Source organism: Lampris incognitus, chromosome 1 (assembly GCF_029633865.1).
Source record: "Lampris incognitus isolate fLamInc1 chromosome 1, fLamInc1.hap2, whole genome shotgun sequence".
Classification (NCBI taxonomy): Eukaryota; Metazoa; Chordata; class Actinopteri; order Lampriformes; family Lampridae; genus Lampris; species Lampris incognitus.
In genome coordinates this window covers 16680412-16700517 of record NC_079211.1, presented here as the reverse complement: position 1 = coordinate 16700517, position 20106 = coordinate 16680412, and the positions used below count along the sequence as shown (strand labels likewise).

Genomic DNA, 20106 nt, shown 5'->3' with positions numbered 1-20106 from the left:
TGCAGTTACTGCCATTAAACTCCATCTTAACTAGTGAGGGGGATTTAATATAGCAAGTGAAGCATTTGTGTTTGTGTGCAGGAATATGTTGGTTGCTGTGTGTGTGTGAGTGTGTGTGAGTGTGTGTGTTTGTTTCCTTCCTTCACCAGTCTGCGACCTGCTATTTCTCATGTCCCAGATATGACAGCGAGGGCCGTCTGACCAATGTGACATACCCCACGGGCATGGTGACCAGCCTGCACCGGGAGATTGAACGTTCCATCAACATCGATATTGAGAGCTCCAGCAGGGACGATGATGTCACTGTCATTACCAACCTGTCCTCTGTTGAAGCCTCATACACTGTGGTGCAAGGTAGAAATAAACTTGGTGGATACACACAGCAGAACAACCAGAGCATTCATTCATTTACATTTATTTATTCTCACTGATGTAAATTAGAATATGACTTAACTAGGACCTCCAATCGATCACAAGGCAAACCCCTAATTGGGGACAAAAAGTTAGTCATGTTCTCAGAAAAGCAATCGATTAAGCACTAATTAGGCAATAAAAAGCATCATGAATTTAGTTCGTTGTAGACCGCTTCATATTTATGTGATTTACCAAGTTGCAATGAGTTCGGCCGTAGTTACAATGAAAGATACGCATGTCATTGTAAATCATCAAGGTTTTTCTTTGCCTAAAAACAAGGCAAAACTCCTCTACATACACAAATGTAAGCAAATTGGGTGTAAGTGTGTTTACTCTCCTCTGCATCCCAGTCTGTGCTGTATACATGAGTTGATGAGATGCACACAAACGCTAGCTCTAGATACGGATGAACTCTCGCACTACTGAATATCCGAAGTAAAGGACATAGATATATCAAGTGTATGTAAATTTTCATGGGTCTTACCTACTCTTAACTGAATGTATTATAATTTTCAAACACATATTTGTCTTTTCCAAGAGATCCTTCTCCGTGTTCGCCCTCGTCTAGCCCTCTCACCCTCTCATGGAGAAAAGAAATTACCATTATATAGTAGTTATTCCCTGCTTTTGAATATCATTACAGCAAAATTCATTAACTCATGTAAAGTGAATCCTCCTAATCCCTAAAGCACTCTCTCGTTCTCTCTCTAACTTTATGTCTCTCTCTCTCTCTCTCTCTCTCTCTCTCTCTCTCTCTCTCTCTCTCTCTCTGTCTCTTCACTCACATACACAGTCACATAAGCATACACACACGTACAGAACAGAACACCACTATAGCCCTCGTCCATTTCCCATGATCCCTTAGCTTATTCGGTCTGTTTAGAGAACAGGAAAAAGGAGAATAATTGGCTCTCCTCCCCTGACCCCCCACCAGTTGTGTGACAGAAGTATGAATCCAAACTGTAGACTGTTAAGAGGGCTGAAATGCCTTAGAGAATACGAATAAGGTGTAGATGTATTCGGTGATTTACTCGGGTAGCTGGTGGAGAGGGAGAAAGTTACTCAGAGAGCTGTAAGTCATTTAAGGTTTCCACAGCATTGTGTGCGTTTCAGCAGAGCTCTCTGCTGACATGCTCACTTAACCATCTCCCCTCTCTCCCTCCCTCCATCCTTCTCTCTTTAGCTGGCTTGGTCTCTCTCTTTCTCCCTCTCTTCATTAGCCTGCAAGCCCCCCTCCCCACCCCCGTCTCTTTCTCTCTATGACTCTCACTCTCTCATTTTTTTATTACAGAGATTGTTCAGATAGAGAGAGCAGAGAAGATTTATCTAACGGCTGCTGCCGCTGCTGCCGAGTCAATGAAAAAAGCCTTCTCTTGTCTGTTTGAGACGTTGTTAAAAAGCTGCTTGAAGCTTTATTACAAATTGGCCTTATGGATTACTGTCGTTTATGGTGGGACTTCAACGCCAGACACTGTCTGAACCCCTCACCTTTTATAAACGCAATAAAAGGCTCCCCCTTGCATCTGCCAGACATATCTGAAGCCAAAAACAATTTTATCTTACTGTCATTCATGTCATTGCGCTGAAGCCGCTTTTTTTTTTTTTTTTACGCGTCAGACAAAGAAATTCAGGAACAGTAATGGACACTCAGTCGCTATCTGCTCTTTTCTACAGAGTGAGCCTGCTAAGTGAGAGGTAAAGGACGAAAATGATATATTGTAGAGACATCATTTTTTGGTTGCCTCACAACCACTCTCAGCTTTGTAACCTCAATACTTTGGAGAATATAGTGGTAGAAATCAGATGAGTCAGTCTGCTCTTAAAATTTTACAGACATGATCCATTTCTAGCAAATATGAGCCTTCAAAAAGTATGACTGGAGTTTCTCTCTATTTGATAATATTCAATTTATTTATCTGAATAAATCTACCCGCGACCCTAAGAGCAGGATAAGCAGTTCGGATAATGGATGGGTGGATGGATGAATAAACCTAAATCTTTGTTTTTGCGCCACACTTGGTCAGATTTGATGGTCCTTTTCCCAAATCCTTTCCCTTGTCATCTTAATTCTTTACCAAACTTATGATACCTCCTGCCTCTTCTGTCTCCCCCCCACCCCCCACAGATCAGGTGAGGAACAGCTACCAGCTATGTAACAACGGGACGCTGAGGGTGATGTATGCCAACGGGATGGGCATCAGCTTCCACACAGAGCCTCACATCCTAGCCGGCTCTGTTAGCCCTACAATTGGTCGTAGGAACATCACCCTGCCCACCGACAACGGCCTAAACTCCATTGAGTGGCGGCTCCGTAAGGAGCAGACCAAGGGCAAGGTCACAGTGTTTGGCAGGAAGCTGAGGGTGAGCTGACAAAACTACCCGACTGCAGCAGTGATGACCGTGTTACTATCAGTCTATACGTGTAAAGCAGCTTACACATCTCCTGCAACATATTTCTACAGGCATTAGGGCATTCACGAATGTTGCATTTTAGTGGTCGTCAACTACTCCCAAAAAGTAGTCGAGTAGTTGATTAATCACGGGAGATTTTTTTTTTTCACCCAATGACAACGATCAATTCTTGTCAAAAAGGTCTCCAATACAACCAGTAAAGGGCTAACTAATGTAAGCGGGGACAACGGGGGAGGGGGGGGGTAGATGAAGAGCAGCATCCTCGATTGGCTCCGAGAGGCTGTTTACAAATGAGCCGCAATCTGATTGGACTAAACCCCCAGCAGCTTGTCTGATTTGGAGATATGGTTTGACTGCAGTCACAGTGTGACTGCTTTCTTACAGGTGTTTCGGTTTAACCAATGACCGTGTTAACTGGTGACTTGCAGCCGAGCGCGTCCGTGGCTGTCGTGGCGATGCAGCTGTTTAAAAGCCTTAAATTATCTTAAATTGAATGTTCAATACAGTATAGTACACTGCTCAAAAAAATAAAGGGAACACCTAAAAACACAATATAGACCTCGATGAATGAAATATTTCAGCTGAAAATCTTTATTTATTAGACAGAGGAATGTGTTTAGAGCAAAATAACCTAAGAATGATCAATGGAAATCAAAATCATTAGCCCATTAAGGTCTGGATTCAGAATCATACTCAAAATCAAAGTGGAAAATGAGAACATAGGCTGATCCAACTTCTGTGGAAATTCTTCAAGACGATTCAAAATGAGGCTCAGTAGTGTGTGTGGCTTCCACGTGCCTGTATGCACTCCCTACAACGTCTGGGCATGCTCCTGATGAGACGACGGATGGTCTCCTGAGGGATCTCCTCCCAGACCTGGATCAGGGCATCGGTCAACTCCTGGACAGTCTGTGGTGCGACATCGCGTTGGCGGATGGTACGAGACATGATGTCCCAGAGGTGCTCGATTGGATTCAGGTCTGGGGAACGTGCAGGCCAGTCCATAGCATCAATGCCCTCGACATACAGGAACTGCTGACACACTCTGGCCACATGAGGACGAGCATTGTCATGCATGAGCAGGAACCCAGGGCCCACTGCACCAGCATATGGTCTGACAATGGGTCTGAGGATCTCATCCCGGTACCTAATGGCAGTCATGGTACCTCTGGCTAGCACGTAGAGGTCTGTGCGGCCCTCCAAGGATATGCCTCCCCAGACCATCACTGACCCACCGCCAAACCGGTCATGCTGGAGGATGTTGCAGGCAGCAGAACGTTCTCCACAGCGTCTCCAGACTCTCTCACGTCTGTCACATGTGTTCAGTGTGAACCTGCTCTCATCTGTGAAGAGCACAGGGCGCCAATGGCGAATCTGCCAACCAAGATGTTCTCTGGCAAAGGTCAATCGGGCTGCACGGTGTTGGGCTGTGAGCACAGGCCCCAATTGTGGACGTCGGGCCCTCATACCATCCTCATGCATACGGTTTCTCACTGTTTGAGCAGAAACCTGCACATTAGTGGCCTGTTGAAGGTCGTTTTGTAGGGCTCCGGCAGTGCTCCTCCTGTTCCTCCTTGCACAAAGGACCAGATAGCGGTCCTGCTGCGGGGTTGTTGTCCTCCTGCGGCCCCCTCCACGTCTCCTGGTACCTCCTCCATGCTCTGGACACTGTGCTGGGAGACACATCAAATCTTCTTGCCACAGCACGCATTGATGTGCCATCCTGGATGAGCTGCACTACCTGAGCAACTTCTGTAGGTTGCAGATACCGCCTCCTGCCACCTCTAGTGGTGAGGGCACTAGCAAAATGAAAAACTAACCAAAGATCGGCCAGAAAAGATGAGTACAGGCAAACGGTCTGTGGCCACCACCTGCAAATCCATTCCTTTTATAGGGGTTGTCTTGCAAATTGTCTAATTTCCACCTGGTGGAAATTAGACAATTTACCAACAGGTGAAATCGATTCACAAATCAGTGTTGCTTCCTAACTGGACAGGTTGATATCTCAAAAGTGTGATTGACTTGGAGCTACATTGCATTGCTTATGTGTTCCCTTTATTTTTTTGAGCAGTGTATATATTCGTCTGGTCATTTTTGCACTACATTATGTAAATTAAACAGTGTTGCCAAAAAGCGTTCACATTTCTTGAAATTACCTTTAATGTGGGGAAAACCATAGCTTAGCAAAGCAGCTAACATCCAATGAGGAATTTGACATAACATTTCAGGTTAAATGATTGAATATAATGGTATAACATACAGCTGCGATGTGTTTCCCACATCATAAGAAATATTACGAGAGGTGCATGAGTCTTGCTGAGTACAATTTAACTTGTGCAAATGGTTAGCGTAGATATTAAACACAGATGAGTGTGTATTTAAAATTGCAGGCTTTTAGGGGGACACTGCGCATTCGTGTTTTCAACAGCTGCCATCACTAAAGACACCAGTTAACACAGTCACTCATTAAACTGAAACAGGGATAGTAGGAGACCTTCCTTATCTAAATACCTTAAATTATCTTTATTTGACTTGGCATAGCGTAGAAAATGAGCAAACAGATCTATGTTGGAACCACAACGCCTCCAGCTGCATATCTGCTGTAGATGCATTGCCACTGCTTTATTTCTGCAGCACTTAAGCCACAGATGAACAATTGGTCTACAACTATGCAGTGTCGACTAGTGGTTTTTACAGTTGACTATTCTGTGAAAACCCTAACGTGCATCTGCTTAGCCTTTCAGATTGTCACTTTTACAAAACAAAAGTTGTTCTGTTTAAGAGAACAATCCCTCTTTTCATCTTCTTTATCAGGCCCACGGGCGTAACCTCCTCTCCATCGACTTTGACCGCAACACGCGCACAGAGAAGATCTACGATGACCACCGCAAGTTCACACTGCGCATCATGTATGACGCACAGGGCCGGCCGGCCATGTGGTTACCCAGCAGTAGCTTGGCAGTAGTCAATGTGTCCTATTCCCCCACTGGACATCTGGTTGGGCTGCAGAGGGGTAGCATGAGTGAGAGGACCGAGTTTGACCCCCAGGGACGCATCCTGTCCCGCTCCTTTGTGGATGGGAAGGTGTGGAGCTACAGCTACCTTGACAAAGTGAGTCAAGCTTTCATCGTTAACCTCATCATCTAAGGATCAATAGCCTCCAAGTCAAGGCAACCGAGAGGAAGTATAGCAATTTGGAGTAGCAAAATGGTGTTGAGATGATATATCATTTTTATGATAATGAAGTTCTAAATTAATCAGGTGAGGGGGAAAAAAAAGACTTCTGATCCTATTTCACAGTAGAGAGGTCATCTCTTTCAATAGAGGAACCTTAAGGGCTGGATAGTAATGACTATACAAGATTAACCTCTTTTCTTCCCTTTTTCTCTGTCTCTCTACTTGCCTTCAGTCCATGGTGCTGCTCCTGCAGAGCCAGAGACAGTACATCTTTGAGTTTGATGCCTCAGGTCGCGTCACAGCCGTCACCATGCCCAGTGTGGCCCGTCACACCATGTTTACGCATGTGTCAGTCGGCTACATCCGCAACACCTACAACCCACCAGAAAGCAACGCGTCCATCATCCACGACTTCAGTGAGGACGGTCGGCCGCAAGCCACTTATTACCTGGGCACTGGCCGCCGTGTCCTCTACAAATATGGCAAGCTGGCCAAACTGGCAGAGATTGTGTATGACAGTACTGTCGTGACCTTCGGCTACGATGAGACGGCCGGTGTGCTGAAGATGGTTAACCTGCAGAGCGGGGGCTTCTCCTGCACCATCCGCTACCGCAAAATGGGCCCACTGATTGACAAGCAGATCTACCGCTTCAGTGAGGAGGGCATGGTCAATGCCAGGTTCGATTACACCTACCATGACAACAGCTTCCGCATTGCCAGCATGAAGCCGGTCATTAGCGAGACGCCACTGCCTGTCGACCTCTACCGCTATGATGAGATCTCTGGCAAGGTGTGGAAAAACAGAAAAACGACTGCTCTGGTGTACATTCTCTGTTTATTAATAAGACACAAACTTAAATGTGTTGGAAGTTGTATACCATGGAAGCACACGACAATAGCACATTGAAATCTCGCCAGAATTTAACCATGTTTCCATGGCAACAGTTTCATGTAGTAGCCTGATTTCTATTCTGAGCTATAGCCGCTACTCCAGGGCTGCATGCTAATTCCATTTAGCTATGCAGAATAGTTCTGCTCACTCAACAAGCTCTGTATGCTTTTCACAAGAGAGGTGTGCCACATTGTTCAGCTGTCATTTTGACTCGTCCTCTCCATAACCCTCTCTGTATTTCCTACAGGTGGAACACTTTGGGAAGTTTGGGGTCATCTACTATGACATCAATCAGATTATCACCACAGCTGTCATGACGCTGAGCAAGCACTTCGACACGCACGGTCGTATCAAGGAGGTCCAGTATGAGATCTTCCGCTCGCTGATGTACTGGATGACGGTGCAGTATGACAGCATGGGACGGGTGGTGAAGAGAGAGCTGAAAATTGGGCCCTATGCCAACACTACTCAGTACCGCTATGAGTATGACGGTGACGGACAGCTCAGCGGCGTCAAGGTGAATGTTTCATCTGTAAAGAGTTGGTGTTTTTCGCAGATTCATCTCCTGGATCTTCACTTCTGTCTTATCTGTGCAGGGTATAGCGTATTTTGGGGAAATATCGATTACCAGCTGCAGGGTCGCTTCAGGGCCACTGTAGCTGACTATTCTATGAATTTGCTGCAGAGGGGGCTAAACAAATACAGAATGTCCCTACAGGGATGAATAAAGTGTAAATTATCATTTAAGGGCAGGCCATTGTTTTATAACATTGTTACACCTGATTTTCCACGTTATATTTTTAGATGCACTTCCAATTATGATGTTAGTGTTTTGATGATGATTCCAAGTTATTAAACTCATCTTCATTCACATCAAGGTTAACGACTGGTCCACATGGCGCTACAGCTATGATCTAAATGGTAACCTTCATCTGCTGAATCCCGGGAACAGCGCCCGGCTCATGCCGCTCCGCTACGACCTCAGAGACCGCATCACGCGCCTGGGAGATGTCCAGTACCGCCTGGATGAGGACGGCGTCCTCAGCCAACGCGGCTCAGATGTCTTTGAATACAACTCCAAAGGCCAGCTGCTACGCGCCTACAACCGAGGGCCGGGTGGCTGGAGTGTCCAGTACCACTATGATGGGCTAGGCCGCAGGGTGTCCACGAGGAACAGTCTGGGACAGCATCTTCAATTCTTCTATGCTGACCTCAACCACCCAGCTAGGGTCACACACATCTTCAACCACTCCAGCTCTGACATCTCTTCACTCTACTATGACCTACAGGTAGGCTTGGGGCCATGGAGATATGTTATATCTCACAATCTTGACTCTCACCTAATCTATTTTGAAAGAGCACGTGATGCTTTTATGAGCCAAAAGACCAAATTGTTGTCAGAGCAGCACTGCCAATGGGTAAAAGTGAATGAGGGTGTCTCTTTTTGATCAGGGTCACCTGTTTGCCATGGAAGTGAGCAGTGGAGAGGAATATTACATAGCCTCAGACAACACCGGCACACCGCTGGCTGTCTTCAGCAGCAACGGACAGATGATCAAACAGGTACCTTGTTAAGCAATTCTGAATCACTCTTAAACCTCTATCAATGGTTTATGAATTGGTTTGAGATCTTTGTGTGACTTCCGCTTTTAGAAGCCAAGTATTTTTTAGTTTACAAAGTGTATGACAGACACAGCAAAAGCATAATACTCAGAAAGCAATATGACAACAGATAACAAAACAGTAAGGCCAAACAAAAGCAAGACAGAATTAAGGTAAAATCGAGATAAAGTTATAACAAGAAGACAAAAGACACAAAAATACAGTAGCGTGAAAACAGAACGGTGTTGAAAGATAGACGGTAATAGAGATAAAAAGTCAGTAAAAAAAAGAATAATGTGAATATAAATAAATTTAGTTAAAAGAATAAAAGCAAAGCAATAAAAAGACAACATCACATAAAAGTGAGTCTATGAAAATAGGTTTTAAGAAGTGATTTAACAGAAGTCACTGATTCTGCGAGTCTTATCTCCTTAGGCAGGTCTTTCCAAAGCCGAGGGGCCCTGACAGCAAAAGCAGGGTTACCTTTAGATTTAAGCCTCAACTTTTGAATGGCCAGAAGGTTCCCCACCTAAGGAACTGGTTTATATGGGGTCAACACTTCTAATATGTAGTCTGGGGCCAGACACAGGCGCGCTTTAAAACGTGTAACGACCAAAACCAGTGATCTGTTTCATATGCAAATATGGGTGTGACCATTAACTAGAGTTTCAATGGCCTTGTGTACTATTCACAGAGGATTTGGGAATGTTTGCAATCAATCACAGCACTTTGTAAGATGGCGACAGATGTACTCATAGGCTCCCCTCGGTTCAGGGATGGTCATTCCCTCTTCACATAGATGGCCTCTTTGACTCCCCGTTCAAACCAGCGTTCCTCCCTATCAAGGGTGTGTACATCCTCATCCTTGAAAGAGTGGCCACTGGCCTGTAGATGGGTGTTTTCAGTTGTTATGCCACTGTATTGTTTATAAGGGTGGGGATACCTGCAGTCAGTTGAGACTGAAGAGGTCACTTAAATGAGTGATGAAACATTTCTCTCAATAAACGTTGTGTCCAGATGAACTGATTCAACTTTCTGTGATGTCCTTACCTGGATTATTGAGCATGCATGAAGACTTAAAATCTAAATTCTAAAATTCTAAAACAAACAGGGAGCCAATGGAGAGAGGCCAGGATTGGGGGGATGTGATGTCATCTGTTAAAACCAGTAAGAAGCCAAGGTGCTGCATTCTGAACTAGTTGGATGCGAGAGGGTGACTTTTGGTTTATGCCAGAAAGGAGGGAGTTGCATTAGTCAATACTAGAGAAAATAAGAGCTTGAATGAGTTTTTCCAGGTCACAGTGTGAGAGCGTCAGCTTAATTCTGGAGATGGTTCTTATTTGAATGAAGCAGAACCGGACAATTTTTTTAATCTGTGGTTCAAAGCTTAAACCTGAGTCAAATAGTTAATATCCTGAAAATTGCTGTTTAACCTATTTGGGAGCGATGTGGATATGAGGTTACTACGGTAGTGTTTGAACAGACCAAAACTCAGATCAATTCAAAATGAAACTGAGTCACCAGTGCTCTTAGGTCAGCACCTTCCCGACAGCCAAACAAATAAAACATGGTTGTGCGTGGGTTTAGTCTATTCACGTTTTAGCTTCTGTTGGTAAAAGTTTTCTACAATCTTGATTTGCAATATCTGCTTTCCAGCTACAGCAACTCCTCTTCAAACTTACCACTATCTGATTCCTGCAATTGGCTTCTATGCTAAAGATGTAAAACTCTTCGCAATATATAATTTTTTGTGAGAAAGTCCAACACAGCAATTATAATTAAAATGTGCAAACTGCAAAAGCATTCATTATTTGGATGTGTGTGTATTAGCTATTGTCTTCGCTGTATCAGATATAGAAAATTTCAAAAACGTAATGCATCCATGTAAATACTCCGGACTGTAACTGTAAGGCTGAATACCAAGGTTGTAGTGCAGCTGCACAAACCTTGATTTTTTTGAGCAAAAAAATACAAATGTCAAAACCTCCCAAGCAAACATAGTCCCCTTCTGTGATCCAGGTGCAGTACACAGCCTACGGGGAAGTATACCTGGACTCTAACCCAGAGTTTCAGCTGGTGGTGGGATTCCATGGTGGCCTGTATGACTCCTTGACCAAACTAGTCCACTTCACCCAGCGGGACTACGACGTGTTGGCCGGGCGCTGGACCTCGCCCGACTATGCCATCTGGCCCAAGATAGGCAAAGATCCCGCTCCGTTCAACCTGTACATGTTCAAGAACAATAACCCTCTCAGCGACATGCTGGATGTCAAGAACTATGTAACAGGTAGATGAAGAGAAATGTATTACTATGGTATGCTCTGTACACTTGTTTTTACTTTTTTGCTTACTTCAGTTACATCATTATCAAATTCTGTAGTGGTAGGAAACTGAAACTGAATATTTATCTACATGTAGAAAAACATTGCTACTTTGAATGTCCGGGTGGTGTGGCAGTCTGTTCTGTTGCCTACCAACACAGGGATCGCCAGTTCGAATTGCCGTGTTACCGCCGGCTTGTTCGGGGTACAGATACAATTGGCCGTGTCTGCGGGTGGGCAGCCAGATGTGGCTATGTGTCCTGGTCGCTGCACTAGCGCCTCCTCTGGTCGGTTGGGGCGCCTGTTCAGGGGGGAGGGGGAACTGGGGGGATTAGCGTGATCCTCCCATCCGCTACGTCCCCCTGGTGAAACTCCTCACTGTCAGGTGAAAAGAAGCAGCTGGTGACTCCACATGTATCGGAGGAGGCATGTTGTAATCTGCAGCCCTCCCCGGATCAGCAGAGGGGGTGGAGCAGCGACTGGGACAGCTCAGAAGAGTGGGGTAATTGGCTAAGTACAATTGCGGAGGGTCCAAAAAAAAAAAGAAAAATTCTGCTGCCGTATAGCTGATAAATACTTCACACCCATGGATGTAGTGGAGGTTAAACTGGCCTAAAACTGACTTTAACCCCATTTATATTTGAGTAAAACACTTGAGCTATCTTTTAAACCTGAAACACATGTCATCCTAAGTATCATCTACTAGTTTGGGTTGTACAAAGATAAGGTCTTTTGTTTGAAATAAGCATAAAATATTAGATTTTTATGTTGGTGATTAATGGCCATATAGTGATTACATGATAACTTTATTATTTTTATAAAAACAATTCAGCTTTCAACTACTTATGTCGTCCATTTGTCATTTCATTTAGTAATCCCTCTCTTTCTTACTGTTCTAGATGTGAAGAGCTGGCTGGTGATGTTTGGCTTCCAGCTTAGTAACATAATCCCTGGGTTCCCCCGCCACACCCTGTACTTTGTAGAGCCACCATATGAACTGCAGGCCACCCAGCATTGTGAGAATGGACAGGTATGTAACAATGGGGCTTCACGGCCACTGCACACAGTCACTCAGGAGAATGTGTTCAGCTTCAAAATCCAATCCATTATTATGGCAGCTATTCTTGTAGAGACTGATGTAACTGCATCATTGAAAACAGCCTTCGCAGGCATATGTTCAGGTTTGATGTTTCCTTATAACTGCAGGTTTTATGTTTCCTTATAACTGCAATGAAATTAATTTATCATGGCCTAACTTTGTTAGATGTGAAGCAACACATGGGAAAACTCACATACTGAGTTTTCCATGTGTTGGAAAACTCAGTATGTGATGCTGTGGAGCTATGGAGGAGGCAAATTAAATAAATAAATGGCAGGGCTCTACAGTTAGAATTGTGTTTAGCAGGGGTTGAGACGTTTGGAAATTAAAACATGGAAATTACAAAATATGTTCAAGTACTAATGTAAAAATGAACTTGGGAGTTCAGGGCATCCAGACAGTGTAGCGGTCTATTCCATTGCCTACAAACACGGGGATCGCTGGTTCAAATCCCCGTGTTACCTCCAGGTTTGGTCGGGCGTCCCTACAGATACAACTGGCTGTGTCTGCAGGTGGGGAGTTGGATGTGGCTATGTGTCCTGGTCGCTGCATTAGCGCCTCCTCTGGTCGGTTGGGGCACCTGTTCGGGGGGGAGGTGGAACCAGGGGAATAGCATGATCCTCCCATGTGCTACGTCCCCCTGGTGAAACTCCTCACTGTCAGGTGAAAAGAAGCAGCTGGCGACTCCACATGTATCGGAGGAGGCATGTCGTAGTCTCCAGCCCTCCCTGGATCGGTGGAGCAGTGACTAGGACAGCTCGGAAGAGTGGGGTAATTGGCCAGATACAATTAGGGAGAAAAAGGGGGGAGGGAATCCCAAAAAAAGTGTGTTTAGTAGGGGCTGAGATGTTTGAAAATGAAAACACAGAAATTACGAAAGATATCACTCAACACTCAAGACACTGAAGTACTAATGTAAAAATTAACTTGAAGTTCAGCACCCCACGAGTCCCCCTCAGGTAGTTCACTCCATTTTGCTTCCTAACACAAACCCAAATTCACCAAGTCCTTACTTACATGGACTCATTAGCAGTGGTGATTTGCATTTATGACACTGTGTATCCTTGTTTTACCAAGTGACACCTCAGTTTTCTTACAAAGTGGTTTCTAACTCCTCTCCTACTTTCTTGTGCAGCTTATCACTGGTGTGCAGCAGGCAGCAGAGCGCCACAACCAGGCCTTCATGGCCCTGGAGGGACGTCTACTCAACAAGGAACGCCGTGGCCGCAAGGACAAGCCCGGCCACTGGTTTGGCACAAGTATCCCTATCATAGGCCGTGGCGTGATGCTGGCGCTAAAGGAGGATCGTGTGGTGGCCGGAGTGTCAGCCATGGCTAGTGATGACAGCCGCAAAGTGGCTTTGGTGCTCAATGGCGCCCTCTATTTGGATGGCACTCATTACACCCAGGATGGGAGGGACTGTCATTTTTTTGTGAAAGTGGGCTCTGCAGACAGTGACCTTTTGGCACTGGGGCTCACTAACGGACGAAAGACACTGGAGAGTGGCATCAATGTGACAGTGAGTAGCCGGTCAAGGAGAGGGGCAACTGTGGAGTTTGCAGTTCCTTCGTTAGTGCTTAGCGTTCGCTATGGGCTAGCATTGGATGTGGTGGATGAGGAGAAGGTAAGACTGTTGGAACTGGCTAGGCAGAGGGCCCTGGCCGGGGCCTGGGCCAGAGAGCAGCAGAGAGCCAGGGACGGGAAGGAGGGCAGTCGTCTGTGGACGGAGGGAGAGAGACAGCAGCTCCTAACAACAGGTAGGGTGCAGGGCTACGATGGCTACTATGTATTGCCAGTGGAGCAGTACCCAGAACTGGCTGACAGCAGCAACAACATCCAGTTCCTCAGACAGAATGAGATGGGCAGGAGGTAACAGCCCATCTTGACTTGTCTGAAGGGCAGACTCTCTCTTCCACTTTGAAGTTACCTTGATCCTGGTCCTCTTTCCCACCCAGCCTTCTCACCCCTACTCCTCTCAAATCCCGCAGAGAATCAACAAACAAACGGGGTTACTCACAGAAAGCTGCAGGGACTTTTAAAAAGAAGAAAAAAATGTTATTAATTTTACTGCCACAGGCAAAAAAATAAATAAAAAATGGAAGTTTAGTCGAACGTTTCTTTTTTGAGAATAAACTTTGAACAATTGAAAAAGCACTGATGAACTTTGAAAACAAACCTGTTGCTTAACGAATGAGAAAATTCCCCTTTTTAGAAAAGATATTGATATTTTCGCCCATATTTTTTGGGTCACACTGAGAGCGGCCATGACAGCTACTGTACACATGGTGGAGGTGTGCTGCACTGGGTTCTGTGGCGAAGGCTTGTCACTCAAAGAAACTGCAGGCAAAGGGACCAAAATGGGGACAAGGCCACTCCAGAGTCCAACCAGACACAACTATGGATCAACGAGGACATCATAAACATCAAACAATACAACACAATGTAAAAGGCCATCCAACACTATGAGTCATCTCCCCGTCTCAGGCCTCCCATTTTCCCACTGATGACTTATCCTTGGCTGCTGTGGCGGCATATATTCCAACCAAGCAACACCCAAACTACCGGTATCCTTGAACAAATTCAAAAATTAAGGGACTAAGAAATAAACTTTTTAAAAAAAAACAACTGCAGTAAATTAAAAAAAAAACTATGGCTATATTTGTGGACAGTGGTATCACACAACATTGTTTTATTTCGAAATGGGGACAAGAATCATACTACTACATATGTGTCAGACTACACTGAATTTCAGGATGTTGCATATACTGTAGATGCCGTAGTTTTGTATGTTTCAGTCGCGGTAGAATTGTGAGACTTTCACCAAGGCACTTCTGTACAGAACGATCAAAAAAACACCCCTCACAAAGTCCAGAAGACATACTAAGGTAGTATCAAGAGCTATTTATTTTCCTTTTATTCTTTTTTTAATTTATTTATTATTCTTAGTACTATATGACAATCATGAAGGAGTCACCAGTTGTATTTAAAATGAACATTAGCTGATGAGTTTATTTTCATTTGTAAAATATGTAAGAAATTTTGTTTTTGTATTAATTTCGGTTTGCCACCAGAGCAAATAATAGTCACTCTAAAAAGAAATAATTTATGTAATAAAAGTGTTTTAAAAACGGTTTATACTTTAAATAAAGTCTTTAAAACTGTGAAATCTGTTTTTTTTAAATATATCTCAATGTACAGTGTATAGACCTACCTTTATGCAGCACAGTAGAATATTGTTCAGAATATCGAGTTTTATATTTCTAAGAGGAAGTGGCTTGTAACGTGCGAAATCTTTAGCTGGTCTTACTACTCTAGAGTTTTGTGACACTCTAATATTCCATATCTACAATATCGATCCCCAGTTTGTTGTTTTTGACTGTTTGTTTTTGTTTCGAAGCAGAGATATTACTGTCCTAGATCCCAACAGCAGTAGCAGTAATGGATCCCTCTCACTGTGAAGAGACTCGTGCTGGATGTCATATTGTACCAAATCAGTATTATCGAAGGTTGATTCTTATACACTGATGCGAGACTCTTCTGAGAACCTTATCAATAAAAAGTACTTGTTTACTTCAACCATTGCACGTTTGGTTCCCCTCTACTTACATCTCTCTTTTTTATTTAAATGTCATCTTTTGATTGTTTTCCTCTTTTGCATGAGTGAATTTTGTGTATTTTGGGTGGAGTATGGGTAAGCTCTCCCTAATGACTTGGAAGAATACAATCATGCTGATCACATTTTACAGTAGCCAAGCCATTGTGTATTGCCATAGCAGAAATGGTCGTGGCTGTACCGGAAAGCCCCCCATTTTATGCAGCTGTGTCACTTTTATTCTGAAAGTAGGCAAGTTCACTTTCCTTGGTAATTACTGATGATGAACTTCACAGGGGAAGAGTATCTTTATGATCTCAGTTGCTGGCAATAATGGTGTGCCAGTAACCACAGACAAGTCACAAATGGGACAGTGTGCCATCCTTAACAACCAAACCATTTTTCTTCATTACAATCCAGTATTTGGTTGTCTCGCTCAGTGACAACGTGGGTGATTGGTACCCATATAGTTTATGTTTCTTTCCATACTTGTCAAATCATTTGTTTAGCCAGTATATGTAGCATTGCTTTCACGTATTATCCCAGGTTTTGTTTGTGTTTAGCATTGTGTTACAATTACACCTGCATTTATAGTTTAGTTAAGAAAGACAAGTATTTAAGTTCACTTATTGTTTATTGGTTTAAGTCCAGAATTTCTTGAATTATAGATTAGCTTGTATTTCCCACCATACTAACCATGCTCTCCGGTAATCACCTCATCGGCTATGATACTGCCACTGCGCAAATCACCCAATGACTTCCTGTTTTTAAACTCCCATCACCAGTGATGTCATGGGTTGAACCATGTATGGGGGGGGGGTAAATGTTTGGTTTAGTATCTATATGATTTGTACTTATTTTGGTTTGTAATGAGGATTATGTTGTGGATGATGTGATTTGTTGTAAACAATGTTGACTGATACAAGTAGCATTGGTATATGCCAGTTGATATAAGGGAAAGGACACTCCTGCAAGAAATGTGGCCCTGACTAGCAGATTGGAGGACCTATTTCAGGGGAGAGATGTGGGTTCAGGCGAGGGCAGAAATGAGAATGACCAGTGACGGCTGGTGGTGATATTGGGTGGATGGGCTAACAAATATAGTATACCCGTCTATAGCTCACACTGCAGCAACAGCAACATAACATCTGAGATATATATATATATACCTTGTTATAGCAAGTGCTCGACAAGAACACTATAGAGAAGCATAAGACTGGCCTGATGCCAAAAAAACTCTCTCACACACACACCATTTGACTATTTTTCTCACATGCCATTTTTAACAGATCAGGACCAACATATGTTGGTCAACCATTTATGATGAAAAGGAATCAGATGGAGCACTAGAAGTCTTTCTTAAAAAGTTTCACCCAGTCATGGACAAGCATGCACCTGTTAGAAATTGACGGTGAGAACTCAGAGCACCATGGGTTGATAAGGAGTTAAAGGACCACATGTCTCTGAGGGATAAGGCAAAGGAAATGGAACAAAAAAGTGGTAGTATAATTGACAGACAGAAATACTGTAAACTAAGGAATTATGTTACAAAGCTCAACCGAAAGAAAAAGAAACAATATTATGCTCTACAGTTAAGCAGAACAAGGAATGATGGGAAAAAGCTTTGGAGTACACTGAACATTATAATGGGACGAAACTCATCCTTACAACCCACCTGTATTGATTGCGGCGGTACCTTTGTTGCTAAACCCAAAGAAATTGCAAATTATTTGAATGACTATTTTAGAAGCAAGGTATATGAATTTAGGAAAGAATTATCACATGGGACAGATAATAGTTTATCCATTTTTAACATAAAACGTTATATGAGATAAACCATTTCATTTTGAGTTCAATAAACTAAAAACAGAAACAGTTGAAAAATGAATTAAGTTAACATGTAATGACAAACAACCAGGAATTGATAATATAGACGATAAACATTCGAATAGTTGTTAATTACATTGCACACCCTATCTGTCACATAATGAATACCAGCCTGAAAAAATCGATCTTTCCACAAGCTTGGAAGGAAGCAAAAGTCATACCATTGCCTAAAGATAAGAAAACATCATTTAGTGGCCATAACAGCTTCCCCGTAAGCTTGCTATCAGCTATAAGTAAGATCTCTGAGAAGGCAATTTTTTATCAAATAGAAGAATACTTCTCAGCAAATAATCTGATAACAGATCTTCAGCATGCTTATAGAAAGGGATATTCTACATGCTCAGCTCTAGCTCAAATGACAGATGACTGGTACAAAGATTTGGACTGCAAAATGATCTGCGGTGCAATCCTATTAGATTTTACAGCGGCTTTGATTTAATTGACCGCAAGCTCCTTCTTGAAAAGCTGGAGTCTTATGGTTTTAGATCATCTGCAATGGCTTGGATGGAAAGTTATTTGATGCATAGATCACAGAGAGTCTTCTTTAATGGAGATTACTCAGACAGTGTATCTATAGAGTGTGGAATTCCTCAAGGAAGCTGCCTAGGTCCACTTATGTACTCCATTTTTACAAATGATTTACCTCTTGTACTAAAAGATGCTAAATTAACGATGTATATGCAGATGACACTACAGTGTATGCATCAGCAACAACACCTGCTGAGTTAAATGTAATCTTGAATAGGGAGCTAGATATAATTGGGAAATGGGTCTTCGAAAACAAACTGATACTTAACACAACCAAAATGAAAAGCATTATATTTGGTTCAAATCATTCTCTTAGGAAAGAGCCAGAGATAAAACTCTTTATAAATAAAACACCAATCCAACAACTAAAGGAAACTAAGCTCCTGGACATCAATAAGCTGTCCTGGTCAAAACACATTGACACTGTTGTAAACAGAATGATTAAGGCAGTGGTAAGACAATGCAGAAAATACTTTACACCAGAATTGACTAAAATTGTGATAAACACTATTGTTCTCTCACAGCTTGACTATTGCCAAATAATATGGGTGAATGCCGTGAAAAAAGATTTAAGCAAACTCCAGTTGGTATAGAACAAGGCGGCACGCCTTGCTCTCCAATGTCCATACAATAGGAACATCAGCAGCATGCACTTCTGTCTACAATGGGTTAAAAGTTGAGGACAGAATTAATGCTGCACTTCTATCTTCAATATGGAAGGTTTTACAATACAAAACTCCACGATATCAGTACAATCAGTTAAAACACAATTTAGAATCATATACATATGCCACTAGACAGGCAACAGAAGGCCCGTTTTCACTTCCTAAGCCAAACACTAATTTTCTGAAGCGTACAGTAGAATATAGATTAATGAAAGCATGGAATTCATTACCACTGCCAATGACTAAATTGAGAAAGAAATCAATATTTAAAAAGCAAATAAAGAAACACCTTGGAATATTATATTTGTAGGATGCAAAATACATGGCCATACGTACACATATTACACACACACACACACGCACACATAATTTATGGGGGGGGTCCGGGGGACACGTCCCCCTCAATATTTAGAAGAGGCGAATTTGTCCCCCCCAAAAAGTATATCATGAATAATAATGTTAACTCCCTCGCCAAAAAAGGTAAAATTACAACACAGACAGTCGAACTACTTAAAATGTCATTCATACTTGTTTACCAACAATTTCATACACCCCTATGCTTGGCCTTTGACCATACCATTTTAACATTGCCACTGGGATTGCCGACCTCGTTACTGTCTTGCAGTTGCTCCTGACGACCGGAGCATGAATGATCGTGTAAGCAAGTGTAAGTAACGCAGCTAGCCAGCTTGCTTGTCTAGCCCAGTACACCACCCTTTCTTACCTTTGGGGTTTCTGAGTTAGATTTTCTTACGTATTTCCGGATGAATTATAGCCTTATCTAGTTTATAACTTGTGTTTGGGGTTATCAGTTCAGACCCCCTCCCGAACTAGCTACTAGCGCTTGCTAACAGTAGCCTCTACGTTTATGTTAGCTTAAACGAACCTGAACTGATCATTTCGGGCTCATGAGATAACATAATAGGTACATCTACAAACCAATTTGTGCCAAGGGTATTGTATTAGTTCAGATGCATCTACTACTTTCATTCACAGAGTAAACATGAGCAAGAGGAAAGTAACAGAAGATATCCGGTGCTTTTTTTTGGTGCAAAAAAAAGAGAGTAAGATGAGAGAATTACCAAGAAAGTCGTTTTTCTTTTACATAAATAAGACATTTCCACTATAAATTGATGTAGAAAAAGAGCAAATTGGTGCATACAAATTCACCAGAATGCAAGAAATTAAATGTGTGATGCTCAAAATTTCCAGGGGGAGGACCCCCTGACACCCCCCCCCCGCTAAACGTGTCCCCCCCCAATGTTCAAGTGAATTGAACTGAATTCTATAGCCTGGATGTCTCAACAGTTTGTACATTGGAATTATTTATGTATGTCTCTTTGCTGTTGGATGATGACTTATGTGTACTGTAAAGTTTAATGTAGGTTTTTGCTATTTTTTGTTTCTTTTTGTTTTGTTTTTGTTTTTCTCTGTCTTGTTGTTGAATGTATCTTTTCAATGTATTGTTTTTATGTGGACCCCAGTAAGACTAGCCGTGCTTTAGGGCACAGCTAATG

At 42.8% G+C, this 20106-nt stretch overlaps 1 protein-coding gene across 4 annotated transcripts in view; it reads left to right on the top strand.

Annotated features, from left to right (window-relative positions):
- tenm2a (teneurin transmembrane protein 2a) overlaps positions 1–13818 on the top strand; it is a 217581-nt gene extending 203763 nt beyond the window's left edge. For all 4 annotated transcript variants that reach the window (XM_056292265.1, XM_056292257.1, XM_056292250.1 and 1 more), the window contains 10 exons: positions 179–354; positions 2540–2775; positions 5641–5937; positions 6236–6793; positions 7143–7412; positions 7774–8184; positions 8348–8458; positions 10517–10784; positions 11718–11848; positions 13053–13818. In XM_056292265.1, the coding sequence (XP_056148240.1) occupies positions 179–354; positions 2540–2775; positions 5641–5937; positions 6236–6793; positions 7143–7412; positions 7774–8184; positions 8348–8458; positions 10517–10784; positions 11718–11848; positions 13053–13790 (3196 nt within the window). In that variant the 3' untranslated portion in view covers positions 13791–13818. The remainder of the gene's footprint in view (positions 1–178; positions 355–2539; positions 2776–5640; positions 5938–6235; positions 6794–7142; positions 7413–7773; positions 8185–8347; positions 8459–10516; positions 10785–11717; positions 11849–13052) is intronic.
- Positions 13819–20106: the final 6288 nt, after the last annotated feature.